The following is a 22,653-nucleotide window of genomic DNA, read 5'->3' as shown; positions in this document are numbered from 1 at the left end:
TGAATTAACACCCCTAGTGTTGAATTAACACCTACCTAGAACAAGCAAGATTCATTTGGAGTCCATGAAACAAGTAACTTGACTGCAACACTAGGAACTACGCCAAGTTTCCTCTCGATATGATGAAGATTTTAAAAAACGTTTTTAAACGCCTTTACATTTCAGAACGAGAACATTAAAATGTATATTTCTCATTTCACCTTTCTAATTTGGTATTTACCCTTTTTTTTCAATAAATTATTAAATTGTTAAAATTAACTGCGAAGATCATTTAGAATGTTTCAATTGTCTCCGTCTAGATGATTTCTGTAATTTGAAATACATTTAGATGCTGGAATATTGGTTAATTAGCAGTGCGAGAGAAAAACGCAACACTGGTTTATGTATTGAGTCTGACTGTAACAGCAGCGACCTCTTGTGGCGAGGCAGACTGAATTAACGCTCTATCTTATGGCCACTTAAAAAACAGACAACGGTTCAAATACTTCATTATATATAGATTTTTATATAACAAAAATAGAGATAGTTGTTATTAATCATTATCTAAATGTAAAGGTGTTAGAATTAGAAATTAACGTTTTTTTATGCATGTTGCTTAGTAGAAACCACGATTATCTACAGTGTTACTGTATTGAACGCTGCGTGAACCCTTCATAAAATTGCATGTGTGAAGTTAATTATTGCACATTGTTTTTTTTTAGGCTACACGGAATACAAGGGTTTTAAACATATGGACGGATTATTCTACATCATTTACAGAGATGGGATGAAAAACATATGTTTTTCATCCTTTTTATGTATAGTTGTCAGTGAGCAGGACTTTCTTTTCACTTGAATCTATCAAGAATAGTCCTTCAATCTAATAACCCTCCTCTGCTTTAAACACGAAAACCATTTTAGCTTGTACAAGCTAGCAAATAACCGATTATTTGCATTACTTTTTATAATTATAAATATTTAAAATTCATACCCACTTTTATTCACCCTACAACTTTATTTAAAAAAAAACTCTATGCATTCGTTAATTTTACCACTTTGCCCTAAGCTTTTATAGCTCTATATTTGCACTTCTCTTTATACGGGTTCTGTTCTGTTTATACTGGTATTGTCATTCCCTCTTTATGCCCCCATCACTACTGCACTATTTTTGTGTCTCTTCTTGTCTCACGTATGTCTGTATCTGTGATCGTGTTGTATTGTACGTTTAGTGTCTCTCATTCTTCTATGATTTAGAATTTGATTTTGCTCTACGTTAGTCAACTAGTGCTAAAAACTATATAATATTTTTTGCTGTAATATTGGGAAGAAGAGTCACGCAATATCAATCCTCAAGTCCTGTACATATGTAGTATTGACAAAAACTACTTGACTTGACTTGAGTAAAATGAAATAATTAATAAACGATGCCTGAATTAGAATTAGTACAGCGCAGTATTCATACTGTCCCTTAAGATCTATGATTGGATAGTGACGGTGAGTGTAAAAAACCGCTAGAAGATGTGAAGAAACTTCATGTTTAAAAAAAAAAAAAAATCTGTGCATCAAATGAAGCTTCGTCCAAGAATCTTAAAATACGTTAAACATGTTTACTTTAACTACTTTTAGAAAACCGGTTCTCTACCATTATTTAAAACGAACTTCGTCGAAACCTTTTAAAGAAAAAAAAAATGAAAAAGTGAATGTTGTCTTAATAACACTAATAATAATATTAATGATAATTAGTAGGATATGTTCTATATAGATTTATTTGTCTGTATTTATTGTTTTGAAATTTGTGAAATTTTTATGTCATCATCCAACAAAAAGCCCAATCTCCAGTGTTACATTAAACACAACGTTACAGTATTTAATCAGTGCCGCTGTAGTTTGTCTAAATCGACACTGTATTGTATGTATTATTAAAGCAATAAGCTTATGGCTAATTTTATTTCGTTTTATTTGTTTAATTCACAGCAGAGAAGATACATTTCTATTAGAACGAGCAGTTTTGACTATGTAAATATGATAAACAGATATTAGATCGTTGGCATGTAAAAAAAAGGTATTTCTAAAATGGCTACTAAACAGGAAAAGGGCAGAAAATCTTTTTATAACTTTTAGTGTAAATCGATGTAAAAACAATTTCTTCCAAGCGATTTCGGACCATTTCAATTGGACCCTGCCTCGGAAAAAATGCTGACATTTTTTTGAGAAACAAATAACAGACTTACATAAAAAAAGTAAAACGCAGTAAAAAGATGAAATTGTATTTTTTGCTTTAGCAGTGATTATAGGCTAATAATAAAAAAGCATGTTACAGTGATTGGACAGACGTTGGTATTAATTAGTCCGTTCGTCGCGTATTTATATTTACCTCGGTTGAATGTGTGGAGCTCCGTACATACATTTTTAACAGTAAAAAGGCTAGAAAATGCAAAATTACTTTAAAAGAAAAAAAAAAACAAGCGAAATATTTCAAAGGAAAAAAAAGCTCGTCGCGTGATGTTCACTATAAGAACCGGCTGATTTTCAAAAGGAGATGAAGAGCGACATCTGGCGGTAAAACTGATCAAACGGTTTCTTATATTTTTTTGCTGATTGTTGATTTCCTGATAAATATTCTAATTATCGTGTCATCTAAACGATTAATATACTAAAGCAACATCATCTAATCACATTCAGATATAATATCATCATATTTATTTGAATAAATATGTCATTTATTCAAATAAAGACAAAAGAAATATATTTACATTAAGAATAAATGTATTACATTTTTTATTAACCTGTCCTGTGTATCTACACCAAGTACTGAATAATCTTATGTCCACATCAAACAAAATAGAAAACGGTCCAAAAGCTTAGGTTTACTATAATATAATGGGTTTATTATTTACAACAAAGTTTGTCAAATAAATTTGTAGAAAAAAAAAACTTTTGTCTTAATAATACTACTAATAATATCAATAATAAATAATAGGATATGTTCTAAATAGATTTCTTTGTCTGTATTAACGCAAAACGAAATTTGTGAAAGTTCATTCAGAAACATTCAGATTCTTGGAAGACATTTATTTGAATACATGTAATTTATTCAAAAAAAATAGTGAAACACCTGTAAATTTTTTTAGCAACAGTAGGATTTAGATCATTCAAAAGTCTGCTAACCGTACAGCAGTCCTAGCTCTAGCTCCATGGCAGTTTTCTTACTTTTAAATTTAAATATTTAAATTCAAGTGAAGTCTAGAAGCTGAGAGAATATTTACTGCTGAAAGCCCTAATTTATATTGGTATAGTGATATTATTTACCTTTTCACTTTTAAATTAAAGTTCTATAAAGTTTTGATTAAAGAATGCAGGGTAAATTTCTTAACTAACTCTGTGTGCACCTCAAAAAACAGAGAGAACGAAACAACGAACATCAACAGTGAACATCGACAGCGGCATCTCACAAACACATGCTTGCTAACTCGATTAGAAACACACAGTAAGGATAGTGTAAGGGTAGTAGTAGTATTTTTTTTATATAAGAGGCAATTTTACAAGTAATACTTGGATGCTTCAATTACATAAAAGCCTCATAGCTGATACTGTATATATTTATCTATTTAAAAATAATAATTGGCCTCAGCCTGTGTACAAAGAAATTGTATTATGCAGATTTTCCTGCATATTTATCTGCATATGATTTTAGTACACTAATGATGAAAGTGGGGCCTTCATGTCCAGGACTAGTTTAGAAGTTTAGAACAGTATGGATCCGTTTCCTGGACAGGGATTAAGCCTAGTCAGAATCTCCATTCACAATGCTGTGTCAGCCTTAGGATCTGCTCATATTACTACTAAACTTGCTTAAGTTAACATCTGAGTTGAAAGGTATAAGAGCAGGAGAACCAGCAAAATAGACTGCTGGACTGAGAAACCCCAGCAGCACAGTCACATTTTGGTCTCTACCTGTTTTAGCTAAAATGCACCTCAAAAGCCTAAAAGCCTAATTATACTGTCCTGATCTGTGAATAATGGTAACAGTGGTTTTGCAGGTGGCTCTTAAGCACACCTGCTCTAGGCAGGCTTGTGTGCTCTGGGTCTAATGCACCTGTTTCCCCTATGTAGACCTTATAACTACCCAATGATGGGGCTCAGGACCATGAAAACCCCAAACTGTAAAAGAGTACACTGGCCAGTTACAGAGTTACAGTAAATATTAATTAATGAATATCTTCATATTATATCTTTATACATATTTATATTTATATTTTCTTTATTTGTATTTATATTTAATGGTCATATCTGTATATCTGTTAATGTTGAAGCTTTTTACTTTAATTTAATTTGGGGTATGACAAGGTTTAGCCAGAACTCAGAGATCATTAATTTTGTGCTTCTGCTTGTCTGTCTTTTTCAGGTCTATGAAGCTACACCTGATGTGGTTCCAGAGACCAAGTGCACCACCAGGAAGGAATGTTAGGCCTCACCACCCCACCACCACACCTACCCTGAAAAAAATTACACTTTACAGACAGGCACACAACGTTTCACTTACTGTACTTATATCATCTATAAGAAGTGTCTCTTACAGTTGATGGGCTCCGATTCAGCTGGGATGGACTATCAGACAGTGAAAATGTACATTGTGGTTAGACAAATCAGTAGTCCAGGAGAACCAGATGGCACATGCTTTTGACCAAAGACTACACTATGCGGCATTAATGCTGAAAAATACACTGAGCTTTTTAAACAAGATATTAGTGCAGCTTTAAATTAAATTAAAATTAGGATATCATTGAAAAGTAACTTTATTTCAGTAATTCAGTTCAAAATAATTCAACTCATATTGTATAGATGTATTACACACAGAATCATCTATTTTAAGCATTTATGTCTTTTATTGTTCATGATTATGTCTTACACCCAACGAAAACCCAAAAATCAGTGTCTTAGAAAAATAAAATATTATATAAGACCAATTGGTTTATTTTAGCAGTGTGGGCAGTGTGCCAAGTCCTGCTGGAAGTTGTCAGCAGATGGAAGCATGAAGTGCGGTAAGATTTTCTGGGAAAACACTGCACTGACTTTAGATATAACATAGTCATATTCATAAAGTTTTAAGAGTTCAGAAATCAATATTTGGTGGAAAAACCCCAGATTTTATGCATCTTGCCATGTTCTCCTCCACCAGTCTACACTGCTTTTGGATAACTTTGTGCCACCCCTGGTGCAAACATTTGAGCAGTTCAGCTTGGATTGATGGCTTGTGATCATCCACCTTCCTTTTAATTATATTTCAGTGTTTTTCAATTTGGTAAAATCAAAAACACTAACAATTTTAAGTGGTACATTTAACAACAAAAATTAGTTGTTTTATGCTAACCCTTATTTTAAAAGGAAGCATGAAGTGCTGTAAGATTTTCTGGGAAAACACTGCACTGACTTTGGACTTGATAGCTTGAACTGTGTCTCTCCACTCTTCCTCCAGAATGTGCTATAAACACTATAAACACTTAAAACAGATCACTCTATGGGTAATACAGCTATATAGTAAACAAGTTTCATATTTTAAACTGAATTACTGAAATAAAGAAACTTTTCAATGATATTCTATTTTTTATACACTAGTATGTACACTAGTATGTACAACTTATAATGTATTTAACTGTATATTATAATATTTTATATATGAATAAATTATAAACTATAATTTAGAATTTATACAAGCAGTTTATTGTTTTATAAACCCTCTCTTACTTCTGTGTTGTAATTAAATAATACAGTTTAATGGAATTGAACTAGTAAATAAAATTAAACTTTAAAACACCTCTTTTTAAATTAAATATTGCAAGAAAGCGCTTTAGCCTGGAATCTACATTTCAGTGCAGTTTACCGTGAAGTTTCTGCAGCAAGTACTTTAAAACACAGCGACCCCGGCAGGACTCGAACCTGCAATCTTCTGATCCGAAGTCAGACGCCTTATCCATTAGGCCACGAGGCCACACGATATATCACGGGTCCAGAACACAAGTACACAAATGTATACGTTTGCATGCTCGTGATCATAAAGATTAGAATAAACCCACACGATGGCAGTTCAGTGTTTTATAAAGCTTACTTTAATAAAACTAGCAACGTATGGGTGATAAGATTCAACGGTGTATACAGCCCTGGAAAAACTAAGTTTCTGAATCAGTTTCTCTGAGTTTGCTATTTATATGTATATGTTTGTGTAAAATGAACAATGTTGTTTTATTCTATAAACTACGGACAACATTTTTCCCAAATTTCAAATATAAATATTGTCATTTAGGGCATTTATTTGCAGAAATAAAGAGAAATGGCTGAAATAGCTTTCAGACCGCAAATAATGCCAAAAAAAAAAGTTCAGAAATACATTTTTGGTGAAATAACCCTGGTTTTTAATCACAGTTTTCTTGCATCTTGACATGTTCTCCTCCACCAGTCTTACACACGGCTTTTGGATAACTTTATGCCATTCATTGTGCAAAAGAAAATCAAGCAGTTCAGGTTTGGTTTGATGGCTTGTGATCATCCATCGTCCTCTTGATTATATTTCAGAGGTTTTCAATTCATTAAATTCAATTAAAATCAAAGAAACTCATAATTTTAAAGTGGTCTAATTTTTGTTCAGAGCTGTATATTTAATAACAAACGAGTTGTTTTATGCTGACCCTTATTTTGTAATTTAACGATTAATAGGTCTTATAGTCCCATTACTCACACTTGCCTCGTTGCAACCCTCATTTGCGTGTGTCTGCTTATAATGTGCATGGCTGTGTCTAATTTTTTAAAATTTCCTAAATGAAAGTGCTTACTTTGCTTAAAATGCTCTATCAGCTTGGATCATGGGATTTTTCAGCATTCTAACGCCTCCTTCATGACACTGGATAAGTCAAATATTCTTGTCATGTTTTTTTAATTAGTGCATTCACTGTGGAAGCTTGTATTTAAAATAAAAATAAAATACATTCATGTAAAACTTTGTTTTATCATTCATACACTTCTGGAGTTCCATAGGAAAGAGTAGAAGTAGAAGTAGAAGTGTTTTGTTATATATTTTTAGATTCATTTATAAAAATAAATGAATCTAATTAGAAAATTGTCTGTTGTCTAATTTGCAACTTACACAGGGCACACATTTTTAGGCTCGGCATGTGCTTTATGCACGGCCCGCGTTTTTACGCACAGCTGGTCAGTGCGCGTTTTTAGGCATGGCATGCACTTTTACGCACGGCCCGCGTTTTTACGCACAGCATCCGTTTTTAGGCACAGGTTGCCCTTTTAGGCACGGCCGCGTTTTTACGCACGGCATCTATTTTTAGGCACAGGTTGCCCTTTTACGCACAGCCAGTTTTTACGCACGGCGCACGTTTTTACGCACGGCATCCGTTTTTAGGCACGTTTCCCTTTTACGCACAGTGCGTATAGCATGGTATGCGCTATTACGCACGGCATCCGTTTTTACGTACAGAACGTCTATACCCGCAGGTGGTGCTTTTTATGCAAGGCATGCGCTTTTACGCAGATGGCGCGCTTCTTCACAGGCACGGCGTTCATTTTTACGCAAGGCACGCGCTTTTAAGCACGGATTTTTTAACGCACGGAATGCATTTTTACGCACCGTGTTTTTTTATGCAGAAAATGCAGTTGTTTGCACAGCTCACGTTTTTGTACCCATGGAAATCCCTTTTATGCCCTGTGCCCCTTTTTTACGCAGAGCATGCGCTTTTTGCGCACGGTCCGCGTTTTTACGAATAGAATGCCTTCACCTGCAAGTGGTGCTGAGAGGAAGCTCAGTGAATCCGGTGTTCAGAGGGGAAAAAAGTTAAAGGTTGCCCTGATGATGCACTCCATAAACAGCACAGTGATCCACAACACCCTGAACTGTTCAGCACAAGAGGGTGCAGACTAAGTAATCAGAAAAAAAAAATGTACAGAATGCACTGTAAAAATTATTCTTGAATAACAATCTTTGCTAGCTAAAATAAGATTTCACTTAAAAAGATGTTTTGAATTTAAGATGTTTTGCCTAATTAAAACAATAAGTATAATCTAATAGTCCAATAGTTTTGCATACTTAGGTGTAGAATTTTGCAGAAACATTGCATAAACACTGCCTGACCAAAAATGTGTCCACCTGGATTTATGCAAATGATGTAGGGTTGCTGCAGTTGGGCAGGTCTAGTTTTAGCAACAGTATGTGCTGAAAGAATGAGTTCAGCTGACTACAGGTTAATCCATCAATGGATTTTTTTCTTCCCTGATGGCTCGGGAATATTCCAAGATGACAATGCCAGGAGTCATGGGGCTGGAATTGTAAATCCATTGATGGAATAACAATTTATTAAGTAATAATTTAATAGTTACTATGAAATAGACATAATTAGTAAGTAGTTCTTCAATATATGTATATGTAAGTCACAGTATTTATTGTAAAGTTAACAGGGAACAACTTTAAATCATTAGTTCAGTACTGAGTAATTATTCAGTACTCCCGGTTAGATAATAGGAATAATTTAGGTGTTAATGCTGCACTATTAAAGTAGTCATTTATTTGTTACCTCTTACTGTACCTGTGCACATACAAACATTCAAATGTGAATCTTTGGTTTTTTTATAGGTTTATTTCTTAAAAAGACAAAACAGAGATTAATTATGAACAATGAAGCACAGCGAACAATATTACTGGAAGACGACGGTATCTAACATGGCGGCGAGGCACTGTACAATATTAGACGTCATCAAGACATCAACATGCTCTTCCAAATGCCTTTTTGGATCCTGCAGATAGAAAAACAGATAGAGAGAGAGAAAAATAGTAAGCAACAAGATGAAGAATAATTTAACAGATATCAGACAGTTTAGATTTTCAATACTCTTTCATGAGAGAGAATATGCAAAACACAACAGAAATGTACTTTCTTAGAATCTTTTAATTTGCTGACTGCTGTAATTACAGTTAATCCACCCACTCTTACCCCAAATAACAATACTATTGCTACCTTACTTACTCTCGTCCCCAATTGTTTTCACACTTAAGGTCAATTTATGATTCTGTGCAATGATCTCTCTTGCTGTAATGAAATAAGGGAATTTCAGAAGTTTTGCTGACCTGCTTTCCAACATTCTTAATGGCCAGCTGTTCTGGGGTCATCTTGTCTTCTTCTTCTACAGCCTGCAGAGTGACAGAAAACACACAATAAACAAAAGTAAATCAGAAATAGTCAGCTTCAGGTGACTCCAGCCACAAAAGCATAAAAGAACACGTGATCTTACTGACTTAAAACACAACATGATCAATGGTCCCACACCAGGGGTTCCCAACCTTTTGCAACTCACTGCCAACTTAACACAATGCAAAACTTTTTTCTTAATTTTCTTAGGTATAGAGATACAGATATATAGGGGTTGCTTCTCTTGAAGATGGGCCAGCTTTCAACCATTAAGATATTAAGATTTTGGCCTATGGTACAGAACAGGACCTCTGCAGCCCACTGGGAGCCCACTGGGGGCCCACTGGAGGGGGGGGGGGGGTGTTGAGACCACAGGTGTGTTCAAGATACAGCTGTGTCTCTCCTTTCTGAACTGGGCGCAGCTGGGTGGGGTGAGGGTGAAGGGAAGTCAGACTGTCTTTACCTGCAGCCCCTGCAAACTACAGGGTGCGGCTTTTATAAAAGGACTAAATATAGACATTGTGCGCTCTGTGCATTCCGTACATTATAGAATTAAACTGCATGGATATGATCTAGAATATCAGCTATGGATAATAGCAAGTTTACCATTAGGAGAAATTCTAAATTATAAACTAAGTATTGTGCATTATTTATATGAGAAGAAAATTATTTTATATCAAAATGATTGAATATTCATTTTTTAAACCTACATATATATAGGTCTGCATTTTCCCCTTTTCTTTTTTTAACAAAGAATTTAGAGAAAAAAAGGAATTTTAGTGCTTTATGGTAACAAAATGACAAGTAACAAAGATTGTCACAGGATCATTATATAATGTGCATTATTTAGTTGAAGAGAGATTTATATTGTATGTTTATATTTTAGAATGAACAGAAACAGCATCACAGGTGTGTGAGGAGGGTTTCTAGACAAAGGGGATTAAGCTCTGTTATTATTAAGCTTTGTGATTATTAAGCTGCCTCAAGCAGGGAAAAAAAGCAACTGTAAGAACTGCCTGTAAAGGCTGCTGCCAGATGTCATCGTCATGTGGTAAAAGACGCATTCAGACAAAAAACTAACTGACATGCACCGAACCAAGGCAGATGCTGATCGGTGTGCGCAGCGCCACGTGAAGTCGAACATGCCTCATTATTATCTCTCAGTGTTGCACTTTTAAATTACTTACCTTGTTGTAATTCTTGGCCAGCTCCAGCATCTCCTTTACGATGGTCTCATTAAGCTTACAGTGTTCGCTGTAGTCCTGCAGAGTCAGACCCTCCATCCAGCTCTTCTTATGGAGGTTCAACAGCATCTGAACCAAGACATGTGATTGATGAAACGAGACACTACAAGGATTTCTTTACATTTAATCTGAACTAAAAAAAAAAGAAAAAGAAAAAGAGAAGAGAATAGTAAAGAGAATACATACCTTCTGTTCAAGTTCGTTCTTCCTGTAGTTGATGGTGATGGAGTAGTAATGTCTGTTTAGTCCGTGAATCAGGGCCTAATCGGGAAATATACGACAAGTTCAGAGGGGGTGGTCTATTAAAATAATACAGGTACTAGAACGGCAGCACATTATATCAATTAGGCAACTATTTATATAACTAATTTTACTCCAGTCTAATCTTGTCAATCAGATTACTGCAGTTTTCTAATTATTTAAGTAGTTATGTGTATATCGCTGGAAAACATGTATTGTAATGCCAGTTTTTCTCCCCAATATCATACAGCCCTAAGTATTAACTTGTTTTAGCTCGAGTGTTCTTGCTCACCTGAATTGAAGGTTTGTTGAGGTGCCCCAGGTTAGAGGTGGTCTGCCTTGGCTCGTGTCCCAATACCATCATATTAGTATTAATGAGTCTGAAAGCATCGATCACAACCTGAAACAAAAAAAGAAGACTTCAGAAATAACATTATCCTAAACTTCTCGAACTTCAAAACACCAGTTCCTGCTAGACTGGAATAAAAACCGACTCTTTGTGGATAAGACTGGAAAACTCTGGTTCTTATCAACATTTGTACATATTTGTTTAACAAATATTGAATGTTCTATTTTTTTCCTTTTTTTAAATAATAAGTTTAATAATACAGATGCATCTAAAAAAAATTGAATATCACTGAAAAAAGGAAGCATAATTTAATTCTTTTGTAAATTTCTTTTGTAAATCAAGGGACCAGAGTCTAGAGAGAGAGTGGAGAGACACACAGTCCAAGCTGCTTGAGGTCCAGTGTGAAGTTTCTACAATCAGTGATTGTTCTCTGCTGACAACTTTTATGAAGATGCAGATTTCATTTTCCAGCAAAACTTGGCACACTGCCAAAAGTACGAATTGGTCTAATATAATATTAATATTTTCTAAGATATTGACTTTTGGGTTTTCGTTAGCTGTATACCCTAATCATCAACAAAAAAATAAAAAATAAACGCTTAAAATAGAGTCTGCCCTTCCACATATTCAAGTAAGTCACCGTGTAGTGTGAATACGGCTTATAAACATGTAGCTGCAATCTTTTTTTTTTTAATAATGTTATTTCTAAATTTTCCCATTTTCTCCCTTGATTAGCACAGCCAATTACCCAACCAACTCATTAGGACTCCCTTATCACTAGTGATGCCTCAACACACCAGGAGGGTGAAGAGTAACACATGCTTCCTCTGATACATGTGAAGCCAGCCACCGCTTCTTTTCGAGCAGCCAACACGCTTGGAGAAAAGCGCAGCGACTCGGTTGCGGTACATCAGCTCACAGACGCCCTGTGCTGCAGGCATCACCCTTTAGTGAGGTGGGGAGAGAGCTCCATCTACCCACCCGGAGGGAGCAGGGCCAATTGTGCTCCCTCTGAGCGCCGGCCGCTGATGGCAAAGCTGCATGATCGAGGATTTTTTTAAACGAAACATATACTTCATTATTATTGTAAATGGGTATCACCATGTGTTTTTTTGGAGGTGATGCTGGTACATAAATAAAGTAGCTCCTCCCATCTAAGTAACTTATACCAAAATCTCTTATTCTGTGAAAATCTGTAATAATTATCCTGTAGTAAATGTATATTGCTTCACACTCCTATGTAAAACATCCTGTCTCAACATGGCTTAAACAAAGAAGCAGGACAGCAGGATAGACTTCCTTTAGAAGTGCACTGCATCTTTAGTAGTGCATGTTAGCACTAAATAATAAATTGTGTTAACAATAAACGCTGTGTACCTTTCCCTTGACGCTCTGAATGGGATCGACCACCACTGCGACGGCTCTTTCGGACAGCGCCTCAAAGCTCTGCTGTGTGTTAATATCCACACCAGACAACCAGCAGCCAAAACCAGGATGACTGTGGTACCAGCCTACAACCATCTCAGGCCTGCCACCAAACACACACAGACATGCTCACACATTACTGCATTCAGTAGATACACAAAAAATACCACAAGCACTACCATTTCACAGTGATTACTAACTGTGTACAAGTTACAGCCGGCTGCTGGTTTTACCCTCTTACCTTCCAGTCTGCTTTAACATGTCCAACATTTTGGCTTGAAAAACAGGATCCACAGCCTCCACACTCACACCCTGTGAACACAATCGGCACAGTTACATTTCCATACCTAGTATAATTTTTTTCTTACTTTAACTACTTTGCAGTACAATATTACTACAGATTAATACACCATTTAACTGTATATTTTTTACCATGATTACGATTATTGAGCAAACGCATGTGGTAGTGTGTTTTGAAAAGGAGAGTACATAGATACACAGTGGAAACAGAATGAACCGATTTCAAGAAAATTTGTTAAGAGACCCGAAACATCAGTTTTAACTACATTTCCAATAAACGGAAATATGAAAGTTGTATTTAACTGTATTGCATCACAGTATTGGGTATTGAGAGAACCTATATTTTACATACTGAAAAGAACAGTTTGTATTTTAGTACTTTCACAATAAGTGCTTAAATAGTTCACATTAATATAAGATTCTAATCCAGTCTATGATTTTTAATAGATAATAAGCCCTCATAGGACATGCTGCCAACTACCTCTGAGGTAAAAAGTTTTTTTAAATTTACATTGAACTTTAATAGCATAAAATAGTGCAATGTAAATTTTTCCCCAATATTGTGCAGCCCTACTTGTAACGGTCCTTAACTACTGGGGTATCCCTAGTGTGCAGGTGAATGTGGGGGTAATGAAGGTACTCACTGTGCCTGACTGTGGCATGGCAAATACATCAATAACCCGCACAGTGTAGTCGTCCACAAACTCGCCCAACATCAGCCCCATAACCTCCATGGGCACACCAGCTCGCCCGTGCTTCAACATCTGCACCAAAAAACAACACAAGGTTACGATTACATTATGAAGTCATTTTAAATAAAGGCAAACAGTGTTAAATCAGGGACATGCTGTTCACACTGTGCTATAAAGTGAAGAGTTCCTGAGGACAGTGTGCATGCGAGTGAACATAATCACCTTCAGCAGGGCCAGAGAGGAGATGTACACCTGTTCGGCCGTGTCCACAGCGGGGGCATCTGTGGGGGGACCCTGCATTAAACACACAACACACACACAGAAACAAAGATTAGGAAGCTCAGTCACTGAAGTCCCTCTCCAAAAGCTTCAAGAGCTGGACCGCTGCCTGGAACATTGTATAAACAGTCTAATAAGAGTTTTATGGAATGGTTTATGGTATGGGCCAATGCTAATATTCAAAGCAACAGTTGTTTAGGGAATTTGGGAATTTAGATATCTCTGATGTGTATTTGCACAGTGCATGTGGAAGAACAATTTAAATGCAGATTAATCTAAATAAGTTGTGTGATTTTTTTTGAGTGAACTAATTTGTTAATTTGTGAAATAACTACCCCAATTACACCAAACAAACCTACCAGACCACTCCACACCATGTTAGAGTGAGTATATTACACCCGTAACTGCTTCATAACAGACTTTGTAACAGATGTTGATAGTGTCAGCTGCGGTCGATATCCTACTAGTGACTGATGAGAGAGAAAAGATGCTGAGAGAAGGGAGAGATCTTGCTTTAATAATAATCAGGCTGGTGGTAAAACAGGAGGAAGAAGAGTGTTTTTATTCTTTAATATAGTTTAAGTTTTATCATAAAGCATTTTCCTACAGTCTGGTATTTTCCCAGCACACATCTGCTGGTAAATAAATATTTTACAAATTGTACAAACTGAAGTGATTCCTAATGTCACTATAGATAAATGCATGAAATTGAAAATGCAGAATTGTTAAGTTAAACAGGCTCTATTTTTCCTAGATTTGTCAGGAGAATCTGTGTGGTTAGCAGTTCCACACAACATGGTTTAACTATATAAATCAATGAGAAGCCATCTAATAACAACACAATATCATCATTATTAGGAGCCTTTACCTGTCCGAGTCCGGGCATCCCACCACCAAGCCTGAGCAGCCGGTCCATTTTGTCTCTCTGTGCCAAAACACGAAGAAACTCAAGATAAAATAAACAGTAAAAATCAGTCACAAACACTGATTTAAGTTAAACACTGAAGAATAAACCATTGCTACAAAATTTACAATATTTTTAAAGCACATATATTGTTTTAAGAGACCAGCTATAACATATGAGCTAACATTGGAAAAGAAGCACCAAGCAGCCCACCAATCAGTGTACAGCATCTACTTAGTTTTTAATCTGTTTTGCCCTTTGGGCATACGATTTATTTTAATTGTGGGCGCGTCTATACAGCATGAATGACCTACTACATATAGATGCCGTACAGCTTAAAAAAAAAAAAAAAAAAAAAGAATTAATGACCATATTAGTGTTTAAAGCAAATAAATCTTAAAATAAAACATAACATGTTCAAAGGTTAGTTATAAAGTTATATATAGCAACTTGGGTATCGCTAACAGAAATTGAGTAGTGTGTATGAATATTTAAATAAACTTGAGGATCCAAATAATTAGACATGCGATTAAAAGATTTTTAAAGCAAAATTGACCATAGTTTCTTACCTCAAATGAACTGAGTGTCATTTTCATAACAAGACAAGAAGATTAATGTCATTAGAATTATAATAAATCATGGTATTTTAACTTTCCATACTTGCCAAGCAAAATCTTACAATTTTAATATTTACTGATACCCCTATAACCTGGGCAAGATATAGATATTTTATTGTATTGTGCTAAAAAAATGTATTGTATCTACAATATGTTTTTTTTAAACATATCAAGCATATAATCAGTGCAAAACATACACTGACCCAACTGTACATATTAAAGAGAGCGAAATCACTGTAATTTTCATGAAAGTGTATCTGAATAACATAACAGCAGAACTTGCCACTGCTGATATTGTAACAAAAAACAAGCAAACAAAAAAAGTCTTTAAATATTGTGATATTATTTTAATTATTTCACTCAGCACATTCAATTTGTGTTTATGTACATCAAGGTCGGTGGCTTGCTTTACTCTTTAAACTGGTATTAAAAGTATATATTAACTGAGATTAATAAATCTATTGTGACATAAATTTTGGCCAACTCGACCAGCCCTAAATCTTAATCCATGACAGCAGGAGCACAGCAGCTCACTATTGTTGTAACACATCCCTAACTGGCTAACATTAGCTAACTGTGACTCAGTATAGCTAGCTAGCTAACGTTACGTTACTTAGACTAAATTAAATTGCTTTAAATTAATTAAGATTACAAAATGTTTAAAAAAATTAAATACCAGTGTTAAAAACGCTTTATACCTGACACGAGTAGTTAAACTAACCTAGGCTAACTAAGTTAATCTATGTGAGGCTGACAGAGCAGCATCACTCTTCGGTCCCTCAGTGCTGAATTCTATAAGTTAACTTTATTCGAACATAATTTTGTGTTTATAAACTTGAAACGGGAGCTTTTTTTAACACTGACGTCCATATAGAGCTTTTCAGTAATAGTGAACACTTTTATTTAAACATGGGTGCAAATAGCCTGTGTCATCATATAAATAAAGCTAAGCTAACTAACGCTAACAGACTGCAGTGCTAATATGGTTCGGTTAGCTAGTTAGCTAAGTAACCTGCTTACCGGACTATTAAACAGAGCAAACACATAAACTAACTTACATTACAGAAACGCCAACTCGACGTCTCGCTAATGAATCCTGTTCAAACCAAGAAGCCAAAATATAACCAGCAAATGGACAGCGCTAAAAACAGGCTTCTACGCTAACTAATATACTCGATTAGCCGTTAACAGCTAGCCGCTAACGCAGCGCAACGCTAGAGAGAGTTAGCCAGGAAGCTAGCTAGGATGCTAAGTAGCTACATGAGTGCTGAATTTAAAGACATAAAATACCAAACCACAGACTAACGACAATTTCAAAATATTAAACCATCACAGCACTCTCGGAATAAAACCCGCGAACCCAACGTTTCATATTAACAGCGGCTTTACCTGTTAAACCTGAGCACAGTCCTCTGAATCTGAGCTGAAGCTCCAGCGGGGCTACAATGAATCAGCCCGAATCACCGCAGTGAAGTGGGTGAAAGCAACCGAATCCTGTAGAGATATTTCAAAATAACAGTCTGGTCATTTCAAAATAAGAGTACTGCCTTTAATCCCAATTAACTAACTCATGGAAAATACAAACAGGTTCACATTTATATATAAATACGTTCACACATAAATACATTTACAATTTACATTTATACAATACAAGTCAAAAGTTTGAACACACCTCTTCTCATTTAATGCGTTTTCTTAACATTGTAAATGTAATATTGAAGTCATTATAGCTACACAAAGCAGAATTGTTTTGTACTTTAGATTCTTAGATTCTTCTAAGTACCACATTTAGCTTTGAGCTACAAAATTTGTTTGTTTAAAATTTGAATTTTTTTGTTTTGTTGTTTTCTATAGAGCTTTTATTTACATTTTTAAAAATCTTATTTAAACTTTTTTTATCTCGAATGTCAAAATTTATATGTATCATCTTCTATATCCTTTCTATATCCTTTCTTCATCACCTATATTAAAATGGTCACAGTTGAGTTCAGGCAGAGAACCTGTAGACAGGAGAATACCCGCTTAAGAATGTGATTCAGGGTGTCAGACAATAGAGGGCGCTCCAGTTTAAGTTTAAATTCGGTGGGTTCATCTGGAGAACTTGAAGAAAAATGCTTTATACATTATATACATACATTATATTGATTATTTTTATACTAAAATGTTCTAATTTATTATTTTAAAGCTTTTAAATAAAAGTTTTAAACCTGTCTTAGCTCACAGTCGTAGTTATGCTAAACTTTACTGCCTAAAACGCGTTTACTGTAGAAAAATGCAAAAATATACAACATTCTTTATTTCAAGAAAAATAGTTTTTCAGCGCTAACACATGCGTGATTAATCTGGAAACTATAGAGCCCCTAAGGTGACATCATATAAAAATAATGTATAATGAGATAATTAAGGCATGCGAACAAGATAATTGAGGAGTGGCCACGACTTATTAAGGCATGTGAATGAGTTAATTAAATCAGAGCCATTAAGGCGTGTCCACAAGGTCCTTTTGAATTAAAAATAACTAATCAAGCAGCTCTCATGGATTGTGCACAATATTACATTTACATTTAAATATCTATTATTAAAGTTTTATTGTTGAAAAGGAAGGAAAAATGCAATTAATCGTGATTAATCACAGCAAACAGTGGGATTAATTAGTCCATACATTAATGGGTCATGTTTTTTGAGCAGTTTAGCTTTATTCACCCACATTGATTAAAGACTCACTCACTGCTAACACTTATATAATGTGTTTATATGACTTGTATATAACAGTTTTGAATTATGGATAGTGTTATTCTGTTTTGCAGAAATTGTAAGTGTTTTTTCAGGACAGTACAATGTCATCCTTTTTTAATGTGAAGAGAACAGTTAACCAGTAGATGTCGTCCTCACACCAAACACATCTGATAGGTTTATTTGAGATAAAGAGCTGTACTAGGACAGAAAGCTTCATTCTTCTTCAGGATTGTCTGGTAAACAGCAGAATTCCTGGTTCCATCTATTACAGCAAGTTGTCCAGACCCCGAGGCAGCAGCATAGCAGCCCAGGCCATCACACTACCACCACTATGTTTTACATTCAGTTTGATGTTCTTTTACTGAAATAATGTGTTAGTTTTACGCCAGATGTATCGGGACACAAACCTTCCAAAAAGTTCCATTTTGGTCAGGTCAGTCCAAAGAATATTTACCAAGATGTTTTTTGGTAAATGTGAAATGGTTTATTGTGTTCTTTTTTTCAGTGTTTTTTTGTCTTGAAACTCTCCCATGAATACAATTTTCAGCCAGCCTCTTTCTTATTATTGAATCATTAACACTGACCTTAACTGAAGCAAGTGAGACCTGCAGTTCTTTAAATGTTGTTCTGGTTTCTTTTGTGACCTCCTCGATGAGTTGTCCATGCCCTTTTGGGAATATTTCGGTCAGCCGGCCACTCCTGGAAAGATTCTCCAGTGTTTTCTCTATTTGTGAAATCCTTAGAAATGATTTTATTATCCTTTCCAGACTGATATATATCCATGACTTTGTTTTCGCATCTGTTTTTGAATTTTCTCAGATAATGTGTTGCTTTTTGAGAGATTTTATCCTGCTTTAGGTTGTCAGACGAGTTAAATTTAAGTGTTTTCTTGATTTTACAGGCGTGGCAGTAATCAGGCCTGGTTGAGTTTTTTTTTTCTCTTAATAAATAAAATCATAATTTAAAAAGTGCTTTTTATATTTACTCAGGTTGTATTTGTCTGATATTAAAGTTTGTTTGATAATCCGAAAAAAAAAAGAAATCTGGTCAAAAAGAGTTTGTATCTGTAGAATTATGCAGTTTCTGAATGTTACCAATGTTTGCAAATGTTTAGATAAAAAAAAAACTGAGGTATAAGAGCTATATGGTATACTGGAACCTGTTTTATGTAAAATAGATGGGAGGATGTGGACTCGTGTAACTGCAGATGGGTGGGGCAGGGTGTAAGGTGTGGGGTGGGCGGGGGTTTAGGGTTGTTAAAGTCCTTGTCCTAGTCATTATCCCCTGTTGGATTCCGGAGCCTCTGAAGGGTCAGTTGTGACCTCGGGCAACGCTGACCTCCTACCCCCAATAAAGAGGAAATATGCTGTGTAGCCCTGCCCAGTCTCCCAGTGTGTTTCCTCTTCATGTGTGGAGGAAAATACACCAAATTTCACACATTCCAGTGAGCTTCCATATGAACTATGGGCTCAGTTTTACAAACCCAATTCCAAAAAATGTGGATTTAAAATGTGTATAAATTTAAACAGAAAACAGAATCAATAAAGCAATAATTTTTGGATCTCATAAATCAATATTTTATTCAAAATAGAACAAAGAACACATGCCAACTGTTTCATGAAAAACATTTGCTCTTTTAGAACACTCATTTGCCACTCATTTACATGGCAGAAAGGGCTGGGAAAGTAAGTGGTACTAATAAAAACAGAAGCAGTAGGAGCAATTTACTATTACTTTACTAAAAATTAGAGTGGCAGAGTCTCTCTGAAAAAAAAAGTGTGCACAGCTTCAGCAAACTGCCTAGAAAAAACTCTATTTTAGAACAATTTCAGAAAAATGTTCATCAGTGTAAATTTGCAAAGACTTTGGATTCAAGGATTCAAGGAGATTTTATTGTCATTCGCATCACATGTGGTACATGAGGTGGAACGAAATTGTGATCTCACGATCCAGTTTACACCCAAGAGCTGTTATTAAAATAGATAATACAATACCATCTACAATTTAGAGAAACTGGGAAATGACTGACAGTTTGTATTGGATGCTGGTGATCTTCAGGGCCCTGGGCACTAGTCCATTAACAACAGGCTGTACTGATTCTATACTGGATATCACTAAATGGGTTTAGAAACACTTTCAGAAATCGCTGTCTGGAAACACATTTCACCGTGCAATCCAAAAACGCAGGTTAAAGCTGTATCATGCAAAAAAGAAGAAGGCATAAACATGTAAACACCATCCAGAAATGCTGTAATAATAAAATAATATGAAATGTAAATGAAATGTTTTGATTAATCTGACCACAGAACTGTTTTTCATTTAGTTTCAGTCCTTTTTAAATAAGCTCTGACTTGTATTCCATTGTTAAGGATAATTATGAATTAGTTTTCCAAACAGAGATTAGATCTAGTCCTAGTCCACATTTCTTTAAATAGAACATTTCCATTTAAAAAGTGTTTGTTTATGCCAAGATTAGTCTTAATCCCTGTTTTGGAAACTCTTTATTCTTATTTAAGAGATGTGCTTCTTAATAAATAGATCTGGAGTTCACTGGTGTATGTGTTGAACTGGTGCTAAGTGCTGTTAAAACTGGTTTGTGTAGGAAATGCACTGCAGGAAGTCTGGGGAGAAAGATCAGTCTGGGATGGGTCATCGTTTGATGACACTACAGAATGAAGAAGAGCCAAATGAGTGTCCTGCTCAGGTAATCTGGACTTAATCCCCTGTGATGTCATTAGAGGAGATCAATATCTGCTGTATTGATGAGCAGATCGGGCCAGGGATCAGTCCAGGTCCGGCTAATAAATCAATAACACTCGCAGAAAATAAATCCTGTATAAACATAAAATGCTCATCTCACATCAGTATTCAGCAGCGGATGCTAAACATGCCCTGTGATTTTTAATGGAGAAGAACGAGAAGAAAAACAGAACCCGGAGAGGAGTGCTGCTGGATGGAGGAATAAATCTGCCTCTCACGTGAAACCTGACCTCCTTCCTCCACTGCAGGAAGTGGTGAAGTGGGAGGTGTAGGATGACTTCCTGTGGAAATGGATCTCTCAGCAGATTGAGTCTGTTACAGAGGCCTCGTGGCCTGCAGGGCCAGCAGCGGCGGCCAATCGGATCATCTGAAAATACCTTAATGCACAGCAGTTTAATATGATTAATATGATGGAACATGCAGGGGTGGAGGTGCTGAATGTCCACAGGCTGAGAAGAGTTTACAGACAGCAGAAATAAACATCACATCCTGCAGTGGATTTTTGTACAACCCCAAATCAGAAAAGACTGGAACATTTGCTTTGACTTTTTTTGACTGCAGACATTATCACCTATACTAAAGGCTGCAATGATTAATCCACATAATAAAGAAGGTAAAATCTAAACCTGTAATATGTAAATGCAACACACTATACGCAGTGCTGGAAAGAGAAACACGATGGAAAAAGGGCAATAAGGTCACTCACACAGTTTACACTCAACTTGGTCAGCAAAATCCCCAAACACACCAGATTGCATATTTTCTCACCAAACATCAATACATTTCATGTTTAAACCTCATATGCATATTTAAAGAGCATGAAAATTCCACATTCTGCTGTTTCTATCCTGTTGTAACAATGGATGAAGCTAGGAACAGAAGCCATACCTACAGGAAGCAGAAACAGATTGAACAAAACTAATCAACTCGAAAAATCATTTACAGATTAGGATAATGCATCTGGTTATTGGAAAAGAAAGAAAGCAAAAGAAAACTATGGTAATAAATAGTCTAATAGTCATGTATATTGGCTAGCTACTCCACAAAAGGGTTCCATAATTTTTTTAATTTCTTCAGATTACAAGACAACACTTATCTAAGCCTCTCAACATAAAACTTTTTTGTGACTTTTGTAAGCTACATTTAGTCACACTAATTTTCATAGCCTTAAATGATATATTTTTTTGCAATTTTCATACCACACTTAAAAGCAGTATGTAAACAATGATCAAAAGTTTTAAACGCCATTGAAAATCTGAACAGAGCTACAGTATTTTTAGGGTCACGAAATTATTTTAATCATATACCTCATATACTTCAACAACATAATACATCACGCCTGTAGTTTTTCAGTTTAGGACACATGCAAAAAAAATGAGCAAGCAAATCTTCTGCACTTTTACATCTCTCAGATAACGGCAAATTGAAAGAAAAAATTTGGCAAAGATTTGTTTAAGAGTTGTAAAGCTGATGTCTGGAGTTTATTGAACAAGTGTGTCCTCCCAAACATCGATGTCTAATTTAATAGAGAGTTCTTTCTCCCATGCACACTATTTTTCTAGCTCTAAAATGCACTTGTCACAACTGTGTTGCACATTTCAATAATTGGGTACTGTGAAAAAGTTTGCACTTTGCACAGTTGCCCCATACTGGTTTACTTTACTGTTGCATATTTACAGAACTTTTCACAATATGTACTATTTGTTTTGGAGAACTTCATAAAACAGAAAACACACACACGCACACACACACATCAAAAATAATTATTAAACTATGTAGGCTGGTGATGCATAGCTTTCATTAAATTCTGAACAAATGTAATGTTGTATTTTCTCTATTGCTGGAGTCACTCTAGGAAAGGCTCTTAATTTTTATCTGAAAATAAAAAAACATAATTTAAGCTGGATGAACACTACATGACGAAATTGCTGGAAAAACTGAAA

The 22,653-nt window shown here is 35.4% G+C and overlaps 1 protein-coding gene and 1 non-coding gene across 3 annotated transcripts; both read right to left on the bottom strand.

The window, feature by feature from the left end:
* Window positions 1-5,895: 5,895 nt before the first annotated feature.
* Window positions 5,896-5,968, bottom strand: trnar-ucg (transfer RNA arginine (anticodon UCG)). Its single transcript has one exon. It is a non-coding gene; the product is annotated as a tRNA-Arg (tRNA).
* Window positions 5,969-8,595: 2,627 nt separating this feature from the next.
* psmd14 (proteasome 26S subunit, non-ATPase 14) lies at window positions 8,596-16,711 on the bottom strand. 2 transcript variants are annotated; one of them, XM_007237334.4, is made up of 11 exons: window positions 16,604-16,711; window positions 14,562-14,618; window positions 13,637-13,708; window positions 13,367-13,486; window positions 12,664-12,734; window positions 12,375-12,525; window positions 10,941-11,048; window positions 10,595-10,669; window positions 10,352-10,477; window positions 9,104-9,166; window positions 8,596-8,772 (listed from the first exon to the last, which is right to left on the bottom strand). In XM_007237334.4, the coding sequence occupies exons 2-11, from the start codon at window positions 14,607-14,609 to the stop codon at window positions 8,674-8,676; spliced, it is 933 nt and encodes a 310-aa protein (XP_007237396.1). In that variant the 5' UTR covers window positions 14,610-14,618; window positions 16,604-16,711; the 3' UTR covers window positions 8,596-8,673. The 2 variants fall into 2 exon arrangements, with proteins under 2 accessions (XP_007237396.1, XP_049321476.1); XM_049465519.1 differs by having other exon boundaries at window positions 14,562-14,639; window positions 16,604-16,684.
* Between the last annotated feature and the right edge of the window lie 5,942 nt (window positions 16,712-22,653).

This window comes from Astyanax mexicanus, chromosome 16 (genome assembly GCF_023375975.1).
Source record: "Astyanax mexicanus isolate ESR-SI-001 chromosome 16, AstMex3_surface, whole genome shotgun sequence".
Lineage (NCBI taxonomy): Eukaryota > Metazoa > Chordata > Actinopteri > Characiformes > Acestrorhamphidae > Astyanax > Astyanax mexicanus.
This window is presented reverse-complemented; position numbering and strand designations above follow the sequence as displayed.